Source organism: Delphinus delphis, chromosome 1 (assembly GCF_949987515.2).
Source record: "Delphinus delphis chromosome 1, mDelDel1.2, whole genome shotgun sequence".
NCBI classification, from domain to species: Eukaryota; Metazoa; Chordata; class Mammalia; order Artiodactyla; family Delphinidae; genus Delphinus; species Delphinus delphis.
The window spans coordinates 93,945,137-93,956,697 of record NC_082683.1 but is presented as its reverse complement, the minus strand read 5'-3'; the positions used below and the strand labels follow the sequence as shown (position 1 = coordinate 93,956,697).

Below are 11,561 nucleotides of genomic sequence, written 5' to 3'. Positions count from 1 at the left end.
ACACTGAATGCAAGATATGCCTCATCAATTTAGATTCTTATAGCTTCATAAAGATAAAAGGTAGATGAATTGGTTTAGATCAGGCCTTCATTAAACGTTAGAATTAGCTTTCAAATACCACGTATTGAAATGTGCAGTCTGATTCCTGAGCATAGGGACAAAGCCATGAGTGGGTAATGATAAAGTGCATCATTGCTGGAAATAACACAGTCTACCTTTGGTTTGTGCTAATAAACTATAAGACAACTCCAATTTTAATATTAGAAATCCACCTCATTATAGGTAATCTCAAACTGTATGTTATCGGCATTTTCACGTGTAGTCTTTGGTGAGCCTGAAATATAATTTGCTGTTTATGCTTCTAATGTAAATTTCCAGTTTCTGGTTGGCCACGCCGGCACTAAGCCAGAGCTCTAATTTATTTCTATCTTTTCTTATTTCTTACATCAAAAGAGACTGTGGGTTTGAATAACAAACATTCAATCGACTTAGACGTGGGATGGCAGGCAGCACAGGCGTTACCTGTTTACCTTTTATTGCCTTCTTTGAATTGGTTTTTCTGGGAACAAAACCAATAAGACACGCTGTTCCTTAGTCTAGTTTTTACCGAGGATATTTATCAGAAGACTCCCCCTACCCCAATTTCAGCAAAGAGTGGCAGGAGGGTGAAGAATTCAGACTGGAAGTGGGCTTCTGACCTAACACCATCATAGGCTATTGCTCTACCAAGTCATGTAAGACTTCACTGTCCTTCAGACTCTGGCTTGGGCTGTTCATTGTTTTTGATGCCAGAAGATGCTGCTGCGAACACATTTGTAACCTGTAGGACAACAGTGTGCTGGGAATGGAATACACACTGTTTTAGTCACTTTGAAACTTTGCAGTGCTTCTCCCCTCCTCTCCCTGCCTTGCTGTTTTGCACAGTAATTGGCCTAATAAAAGGCAGAAACAAGAATTGATTACACCTTGGGCAGTACTTAAAACAAACTTTATTCTCAGGAACAGCAGTTATGTCTACTTGCTGCTGTATATTTTGATATTTCTGTAAATACCTAGTCTGAATATATTCAAAGTCAAATTGCTAATCACTCAATTTCCCTGCGACTTTCCTGGTTCCCCAGGTTGCCTCTTATGATACTCCATGTAAACACTGTAATTGGAAAGATACATAGATCAGCATCGCTAGAGTCACATGATCACATCAATCTGTGAAAATAGCATGACTTAAAAATAAAAGTCTCTTAGTACTCTGCCAACAGGCTTTGGCATAATCTTGGCAATCACTTAGATTTTTTTTTTCTGTTATAATTTTTCCCAAGTAGAAATAGTCTCATATTTTGCAGAAGTTGTCCAAGCTAGTGAACACCAATCCACCTTTCTGGTTACTAAATTCATCAGCTGAGTGTATTCAGTCCACACAGAAATCAGTAAAGCGAGTGTGAATCTGCTTGGCGGCTGCTCCTTTCATCTTAAGAAATCGCAATACAAATTCCTGAAATCGTTTATGCGGGAATTTTTATTCTTTAAATCTTCCAGTGTTAAAGCAACAAGAAAACACTTAGAATGTCCTTTGGTGGAATCTTATTACACTTGTTATATATGTAAACTGATATTCTTTGATGCCAGCAAGTTCGTTGCCCTTACAGAGAAATCTCTGCACAATGAAACAAAACAGAAGGAAAGAGGACAAAATAAAATGTCAGTCTTTGCTGATTTGAATTAAATACACTAACAGATTGTCTGGTAACACAAATTGGCAAGAATACAAAAAATCTACATATTACAGTATTTCAAGAAAAATAACTTCATTTGAATACAAAAGGATAGATACACTTTCTCTTTTTTCCTACAGCCACTCTTGGACAGTGGATGTGTGCTAGCACTGGGTGGACCCAGTGCTGCTAAGATATACGGGGTACGACTGGCTTGAGCTTTTGAAGGGGGGCTGTTACACATGTGCATTACTAACACCAGACAAAGAAATCTTTCAACCAACGAGGGTTACAGAGCAACGTTCACCAAAGCACAGGTTGGAAGGGGTTCAGGGACTGAAGCAGGCCAATATGGCAGCTTGTAACACACTTCCTTAGACCCACAATGCACTGCCAGCAAAGGATGCTTCAGTTTGGTTGGTTCACACACGGGGCCGGGTGGTGCGTGGGGCACACCACGTGCGAGTAGCCAATGTTTTTAGGTTGGTTGATTTGTTGTTGTTTTTCTGTCGTTCCTTTCGGGGGGCTGTCACAGCCTTTCCAATCGGCGATAAGCTCTGCAGCGGGCAATGTGATTTGCAGGGATACTATCAACAGCTGCCAACGCCTCTGGAGTCAGAAATTACCAGTCTTGACTCCGGTGTGCTGTCCACGGCTGTTATATATGGCTTAGTTCAGTTGGGCCTTCTTAGTTTGTACACTGTGTTTGAGTGGGGGGGTCTGAGGGTGGGTTTCCTATGTTAGTAGCAAATGCTGGGGCTGTGTTTGCTTCCCCACGGCCGGACCCATCTGGTGGCTGGATGCGCCGCCTAGATCGCCAGGGGGCCGGCTGTCCCCAGCAGAGCGGCCAGCGGCAGCAGCAGCGCGGGGGAGCCGCGCGAGGGCGCGCCCTGGCCCGAGTCGGAGCCGCAGCTGCCCGATTCCTCACACCGCAGCTTCTCGCACAGGATGCCCGTGTACGCGGCGGGGCACAGGCAGCGCACGTTGTTGTGGCACGTCCCTCCGTTCTGGCAGTGCAGGAGCTCGTTGTCGCAGACATTCGCTGCAGAACGAGGGAGGGGGGCGCGGGGAGGAGAAGCAGAATCAATTTAAGTTCATCTGCTACATCATGTTTTCAGCTTTAAAAAACTCTCTTATCGATCTTGTGCTCCCCCCTCCCCTCCGCAAACTAAGCATGTGACTCCAATTTCCAAACAAATGTAGTCTGCTGCCTTTGTTTTGATCATATTAATTCTTTTCATATAGATTTTTGCTGCAATCTTGGATATTATCATTGTCCATTTCAGGCTATCAAATACAAAGCAATGTGATACTCCTGGTTTGGCAGTATCTTCTCTTCATGGAACTGGGACCTGTTGTGACCTCCAGGGTGTTTCAAGGATAGTGCCTGATACAAGAATGCAGAACTTTGAGGCCAGATGAATGGAATTAAAATGCAAAGCAGTATTGCTAAAATGACCGAGAACCTCTAAGGGGTGGGCCATTCTCCCTGCAGGTGATTCCAGGGCTGCATGCAGGAAGGCAGGAGGAACCCACGGACAAGCACAGGGCAGGGGGCAGGCAGCATGCTCCCGGTGAGGCAGCAGGCAGATCCGAAGAGAGAAAGCTTTTCATGGGAGGAATGTGAGGAAGAGCAGTCCCATCTGCCCCTAATAGCCTATTAGGATATTTATTGCCTTGTAAATATAGCAAGTAGAGTCCAAGGTTACCTTGATTTCCAGGAATAATGATAAATGCAATGGTGAAACCCTGATTATCAAAATTTCACTGTGTCCATCAATTTACAGAATCAGTTGGAATAAATCAAGCAAGCAATTTCAGATACTAAAATTCATTCACAGTCCCTGTCATGTAACTTGCATCTCTAATCATTTCTTATTCATTCAAAAAACTAGTTATCCTCATTAATTCAATGTCTCCTATTATTTTAGATAATCAAGGTTTCACTGATTTAGCAGAATGATAAATAGAACACAGAGAAATTAAAACAACACCAAAGAGCAAAAAAGCCAAGAACACTTGCCAGCAACATATGCTGCTTAAGCACTTAATATATAGAACCACTCTGGAAGGGGTGGGGGGGGCAGGGCACAGAGCAGAAAAAGTAGCTTCTTATAAATTATAACATTCTTCATTTTTTAAAAATGTCATAGTCAAATTTCCCCAGGGATACCACATGAATTAAACACACACACACACACACACACACATACTATTACTATCAAGTGTAAAGTATTTAAAAAACCCTCATCTCCCAAGTAATAATTCAATAGAGAATATTGCCTTGTCCATTAATTATGTTCAATAGTATGTCACCTTCAAAAGAAGCTTCTTAAATGCAAACGTGCTAATGCTCTGTGTGCAAATGAGCTGAAAAAAGATGGTGGTGGATGCTCACAGGGTTAATAACAAAGTGCCCTAAACAGGGCCCTATTTTCCCACCTTCCACAACAATTCCTTGGCGACCTCTAATATAGTTGCATAATGGATTGGTATAATTAACAAATGTACCCACATTTGCTATCTGTAAATGTTAGAAGTGACTATTAAGGCCTATAAATCCTTCAGGCTCAAAATATTGATATACAAGGTAGTGTTCCAGGGGTTCTAATGATTATGTAAGCTACTTCTCATTGGGTGGCTTAGAAACCATGAATATTAGACCCAAATTATAGTATTTCATGAGTCATGGTTTAAAATGTCAAGATCTGTAGCTTTGAGGCAAAGTGTACGAGGGTAGAGTGGTTAAATTCATGGTCAAAACTGACAAAAAGCCTCTTTTTTTGGTGGTTGTTAATTTGGAAAGCATACATAGGTTTTCAGGATTTTGTTTTGCTTACACTTTAGGAAATATCTGTGTAATTGGGGCAACATGGAATAAACAGGTCCAAATAACTGTTTCCATTTAAAGTTAAAGATTCTCAGCATTTCTTGTTCCAGGCAGCAGATAGCTGAATGGGATATCTCCTTTCATTTGGGCACTACACATAGGGAAGTATTGTTTCCATCAATATCGATAATTGCTTGCCTTGAATAATTGAGAAGGAATCGATAGTTAATTAAATATCACTCCCCTTAAGAAAAAAAAAAAGCTATTTTTCTTCTTCTCGGACCTGAATGTAAATCAGTTGTTGAACAGAGGTTTCTTTTTTTCAAGAAGCTTGTGATTAAGTTAAAATTCAATACCTTTCCTACATTTAAATAATCTACTACTTGATGTTGACGACTGTGAGAAATTTAATAAATATTCAAGGACCAGATGTAACCCAGGATTAATAATCACATCAGTTGGGGTAATATGTTTTCTGTAAGAGATAAGCAGAAAAAATGAAACCTGGAATATATTTAATTACTTTAGAGTTCACTTTAAGACACACTACATTTGGTCTCTTGATTGTGCTATTCAACAAATACAGAACTTTACCATATGCACCGATCTCTCCGTTGGAATCATGTGCTAGAAGTACATCTAAACCTAACTACAAATCTTACCTGCTATTCATAAACTTATGCTCCACCTTCATGTCATTTTGAATCAAATTTGTGGTGCTTAATGAATAAACTAGGTGGTTAACAAATATCACTGAGCTCTTCTTCAGCATATGAAACCTTGTACTGACCACCATGAAAAAAATAAAAGAAATAGAAAGCATGATCTCTGCTCTTATAAGGTTCACATCTGGTTGGGAAGATAAAATATATACAAGAAATAATCTAATATTAATTTCATTAAAATGCTTTTATCATTTCCGTCCAGCTCGATCAACATCTGCTGTGTGCCAGGTGCCCTGCTAGACTGTCTGGTTGTAACTCTGCCTGCTCTAAAGGAGCTCACACTTTTGCAGAAAACAAACAAATGAACATACACAGAAGTAATTATGATACAATATTAAAAAAATACTATAAAGGAAGTATTTGCCAACTGTTAGGGGAACTCAGATGCTGGTATAAATAATTATTTGGGGGAAGACTAGAGAAGACTATAGAAAGGAGATTGTATTTGAACAATGACATGCATCAGGCAGATACTGGTAGAAAGAACATTATGGGTGGAGAAACTGTATCAGTAAAGGCAAGAAGACGTGAAAATACATTGTGCTGGTTATTAACCACTTGTCTCTCAACTCTAAATCCACCTTTCCTTCTGTTGTTGAGGCTGAAACCCTGCAAGCTTTCTCCTGGTTTCTGCCAACAGGGCACACTAGAGGGAACAGAGAAGGTAGGAGGAAGGAAGCAGAGATTTCCCTTTTCCTGATTCATGGCTCTTCCTAAGAGTATTGCCCCACAAATGGCCCTACATCCCAAAAGCAGCAGTTGGTTCTGGGGCTCAGCCTTTTCAGAACCAGTTTCAATCTCACCCTTAGAGGTTTCTACACCAACCTGGCAGCATTCCTTCTCTAGAGGTTTGAGCCCCAGCTCCAAGGGGTCCCTGCCTAGCATTTCAGAGGTAATAGCAGCAGCCAGGCATTACCCCTCCTAAGAGGTACAGGTCCCACATCTGTGGGGTCTCTCCTCCAAACTGTTAGTTTCTTTCTCTTTTTAATCATTAATCAGTGGTTATTTATTGATAAATCACTTATAGATAGAAGTGAGAGGATTATCCATGAGGTCTTTTGTGGTTGTTGTTTTGTTTTTCTTTTTAAATTTTATTTATTTATTATATAGCAGGTTCTTATTAGTTATCTATTTTGTACATATTAGTGTATATATGTCAATCCCAATCTCCCAATTCATCCCACCACCCCCCCGTGGCACCCCCCCCCCCCACTGCTTTCCCCCCTTGGTGTCCATACGCAAACTGTTAGTTTCTAATAACCCCATCCTCTTTCCTGTAATTCCTCAGCCCAAGAGAGATAACTGCTCCCTACTTACACAGTTACTATCTCTGTGTTATTTCAGTGTCCTCTTCTCATGTTTAAATTCTAAAGCACCTGTTTAACCATTCCCCTTAGTAAATTCTCTCTCTCCATTGAAACACATAGTGTGGGTTCAGTTTTCTCACTGGAGCCTGGGAGACACATGGAAAATGTTGGTGAATGATGAATGAGGAAGGAATGGCATGGCCTGGATCTGAAGGTTCTATGTAACATTCTACAGAGTTTAGATAATAGGCAGTGGGAAGCTGTCAAAGACCTATGGGCAGGGTGGTGATTTAAAGGGGGAGAAAAGGTGAGGCTAGACCTGAGAAAGGACAGGCTGGAGGCAAGGTGACCAGATACTTCAATAGAATAGGCTTGGTCTGGGTTAGAGCAATGGGGAGAAGGAAGAAGGAACAGATTTGGAGACAGGTTATTTGAAATAGGTAAGAGAGAGTCTGAGGTTCCTGTTTTTGGCATTTGGATGCATCATAATGCAATTTATTAAGAAACGAAGATTGGAGGAAATGTTTGGTCAGAAAAGAAAATAAACTTTTTTTTGGACCTATTGACTTGGAAGGATCTGTAGGCTCTTCTGCAGGGGTCTTGTTATTAGCTGGAAAAACTAGTTAACAGTTCAGGAGGTAGTTCATCTTGGAGATACAGATTTGGAGCAGGGGTGATGGTGGTCATTGTTACAAAAAGTGAAGAGAAAGGAATAGAAGACCTCATCCTGCTAGAATATAGACTAAGTCAAAATGAAGACTGCAGCCAGAACCCTGAAGAATATCAGCATTTAAGCCATAGGCAGAGAAAGAAAGACCAGGAATGATGCTGAGAAAAAAAGATCTCAACAAAATGCAGTGATGAAATGAAGTTATAAAATTAATCATAGACGTCTTCCTGCTGTGGTTGGCTGTATCTAGGAATAAATAGACGGGAAGAGTATGCGAGGAAGGGCACTTTGAGCTGGATCAAGGAAATACGCAAAATAAGCATTGCATGCTCTTGATAGAATCTGGCAGAAGGGATTTTAGAATAGAGAAAGGATTGGAGGAATTTGAGGAATTAACATTTAATAGAGGTCTTTGGTTGTCAGTCTAAAGTAGTAGTTTTCAACAGTGGATGAATTTTGTCTTCCAGGGGCCATTTGACAATGTCTGGAGATGTGTTTGGTTGTCACACCTCGGGGGAGGGCATGCTACTGGCATCTAGTGGGTAGAGATGCTACTAAATATCCTGCAATAAACAGGGCAGCCTCCTCCCCTGCCAAACAAAGAATTACTCCTCAATTAATGTTGGTGATAAAAGGTTGAAGGTCTGGATCAGGGTATCAGCCACAGCAAAGAAGATAGGCAGTTGTCTTTATGTATATTGGGGAAAGGAGAATGATGAGGCCTTGGTGACTTTAGATCAGAGAGAGTGAGTTTTCAGGTGTAGAACCATAGGAATTAAGACAAACGTAGTACTCAAAGCTGAAATTTAAGAGCAGATTATCTTCCTGGGGGAGTTAAATCAGAAGACTGGGATCTAAATGGTCTAAGACAGACCACTTAGTATTGCTCACAATTAAAGAGGAACCAAAATCACCCTTGTCATGTAATTAATCCTACCTTGCTCTGATAGAAGTAGTAAAATCAAAGCTTGAGGAAACTTCAAAAACTATCTAGACAAGCTCTAGACGAGGAAACCGAAAACAAGGGTAGCTCTAGATCTAGCATCCAGGTCTCCCAATTTACAGATTACTGCTCTTCACACAGAAGAGAACAGTCAGGAGAAATGCAGTGAATGTGCTGCACAGTGTGAAATGCATTCTACGCTCCCCAAGACAACATAAGTAACTCCTCTGTAGCTCCTCAGTAGACTTTCATTTGTATTGACCAACTGATCTGTTTTCATACCACACTGGGCGGAGGGCTTTGTTGATAGCATTAAATTTCACATCTTCTAGAGTTCCAACACATTCTGGCAGAGCTCCAAATACAAATCAGCTCATACATAAAATACCAAAAATATCAAGGTCTAGCTTGGGAAAGGCAAATATGTTGCATATGCTTTGATTTCCTCTTCCTCTATGTAGAAAACATAGCTACTTAATCATGGCATTCTTTAGCACTAAACTTCAGAATTCCTTTCAACACAAGGTTTTGTAATAAGAACATTTTGTATTCTATTACAAGCTAATCACTAAAGGGATGTCGCCTATAAGCTGAAGTTATACATAATGGCCCATCTCTGGGAACCCTGCCTCCCAGGTAATGAGCGTTAAGCTAAAATACCTTTGTTTAGCTCACAGGAAACATCCTGACCAGGTCCACCTGTGAATGACCGCAGGGAGGAAGAAACTAACACATCTGTTCCAGAGGCTGACCAGAACCAGGAAATATTTGACTTTACTCCCTCCCCTTTTAGAATAAAAGAAGCCGGAATTCTAACACAGGCAGGATGGTTCTTTGGGGCATGAGTCCACCATCTTTTCAGTTTGCTAGCTTTCTGAATAAAGTTGCTATTCCTTGCCCCAACAGCTCCTCTCTCAATTTATTGGCCTGTTGTGTAGCAAGCAGTATGAGCTTGGACTTGGTAACAGTTTCAGGCATTTACCACCAGTTGATAGAACTGGCATGAGGATAAACACCCATTTACAAAATCCTGGCATTATCTCCATTTCATCTTGCATAGCATTGCAGATTAAAAATCCAACTAGGGATTTCTACCCAATAAGCACTTTGCAGTTATCACTTCTTTATTTGGTGCCCTTCAGTGTGGATTTGCCTCAAACTGAAAACGCTGACCTTATTTTGTTAAGTATTTACATTAAGCATGTCCCGATTCTTTCTACGTTGCTTTTGACAAATTAACAATGTGCTATCTCAATAAATAGTGAAGGTTCATTTTTAAATCTCTTACACAAAACTTGATCTAGTATTGGATACAAATTGTTATTTGCTAGACACAATTCTTTCTATTATAATTTTAATTATAATATATTAATATATAATATACAATCTATTATATTTTATTATAATAAAATATAATCCTTAGATACAGAAAAAGCTAGTACTACTTTGGTAATAGCTTGACTATATTCTAAAGGATCATTTTACTACTGATAGAAATAAATTCATTATGGGGTGTCCAATATCACACCATATATCCTATAATCCCATGATGTTTCAATATTAGGAATGCTTTCAAACCAAAATAATCTGTGGCCCTTGATAGATAAGGTTATAGTATTAATGTTAGACCCAAACAGAGTTATGTTGCAAAAAGATGAAGTGTGGAACCCTGATGGAAAGGCTGAAGTCAGCAAGGTGTTCTAATAGCTCTGATCATAGCTTCAGTAAGCAAGCCACCATAGTAGACAAAGAAACTCCCACAGTTGCTACAAGTTTATAAAAACACTAGGAATTTTCACAGTGAAAGAATAGGGACAAGCAGCATTTCTTCCTCCTTCTTTCACTTCTTTTTATTTTTCTTCTAGGTTGGATAATGAGAGTCACAGGGATGTGGCTAAATCATTTGCTCCTTCAACTTTTTTTTGTAAGTTTCTTGATTGCCATTCATTTTTGCCTCTTCCTAAACTGCAAACTATTGTCAAAATGTGAATTATAAGACCTTGATTCCTTTTCCCTCTATTAGTCCTTTCTGGAAGGTATGGAAAAGCAGACTTAGAGAGGGAACCAAAATGTGCAAAGAGGGCACAAGCCAGGACTTAGTATAGCTACTTGTTCTATTCTTCTTTTCTTTTATGACCTGAAGGGTCACTTATTCCTGTTATAGTCATGATAACCCATTACATTACCACAGGGAAGGTTTCTTTCTTCTCTTTGGGTCTTGTTCAAAGCTATACATTTAGGTTTGCCCTGTCAGTGAGCTGCTAGGCTTGAGCAATGCTGGGTCTGTATTTATAGACTTGAAAGTTTCTCTTTTTGGCTTTGTCTCCTGCACTTCAAGGAATCGAGGCAATGTGTTACCATGACAGCCTTCCTTGATGGCTGTATTAATAAAGTGACCTCTACCTTCACCACCTGAAACAAGCCTAGGATTGCTGAGGGAAAGATGTTCCAAATGTTCCCGTCCTTTTCAGAGAAACGTCAAAGAGCAAATAACCTCCACGGAACAGGCTAATAACAAAGGCATGTGTGCAACATTCAGTTCTGATTTAGGCATTTGAGAGTCTGTGGCAGGGAGATGAAGAGCTGTGATTATGACCCATTTATTCAGGCTTGGCGGCTGTTTTACTAAGTTGTGAGATGTGAGAGGTAAAACTGAACCTACAGGTTAGCTCCTAGTATAGAGAAGAAACTTTATAGACTGTTGTCTAATGGCCTTTTGGGGAATTCTAGGTACATTTTTCCTATCTTTTCTTACTTATGTCTGGCCATGATTGGGGATATGGCTTAGTGGTAAAAAACACTGATTAAGCGTCATAAAACCTGAGTTCTAGTCATCACTTTGCTGTAAGGCCTTGGACATAACACGAAACCACTTAGTGACATCCATCCATTCATCCATCCATCCATCCATCCATCCATCATCCAATCAGGTACTGTTCTAGATGCTGGGCCCACAGTGTGAGCCAGACGGACCATGCAGTTGCTTCTGTGGAGCTCACATTCTAGTGACAGCTATAAAGTTAGAGAAAGAGTTTGAAGTAGGTGTTTCTAAAGTTCTCTTGAGCTCTGTGATGTGCATGAATATTTCTCATGGAAAGCCTATCATCTTAAAAGGCAAAGAGTGAGGAATTCTTTCTCTTTTTCGTCAAATACATGATAACAGTTGGACTTCTCCAGTATTATAGTCCTGGTGATGACGTAGGTGGCTGTTGGCTTGATCGGTTTTGCCTGCTGGTGCCCCACTAAACAGAGATAGTTTTTCTCCTCACTAAAAGCATGAGGTGGTATGAAGAGAATTAGGTGAAGAACTTGTGATTCAAGTCTGGTCTCTGTGGTTAATGGGCTGGGTGAACTTGGGGAAATCGTTTAACCTC

At 40.2% G+C, this 11,561-nt stretch overlaps 1 protein-coding gene across 7 annotated transcripts in view; it reads right to left on the bottom strand.

The window, feature by feature from the left end:
- Positions 1-1,128: 1,128 nt before the first annotated feature.
- Positions 1,129-11,561, bottom strand: part of NTNG1 (netrin G1) — a 325,438-nt gene continuing 315,005 nt past the window's right edge. For all 7 annotated transcript variants that reach the window (XM_060006519.1, XM_060006488.1, XM_060006476.1 and 4 more), the window contains one exon: positions 1,129-2,754. In XM_060006519.1, the coding sequence (XP_059862502.1) occupies positions 2,522-2,754 (233 nt within the window). In that variant the 3' untranslated portion in view covers positions 1,129-2,521. The remainder of the gene's footprint in view (positions 2,755-11,561) is intronic.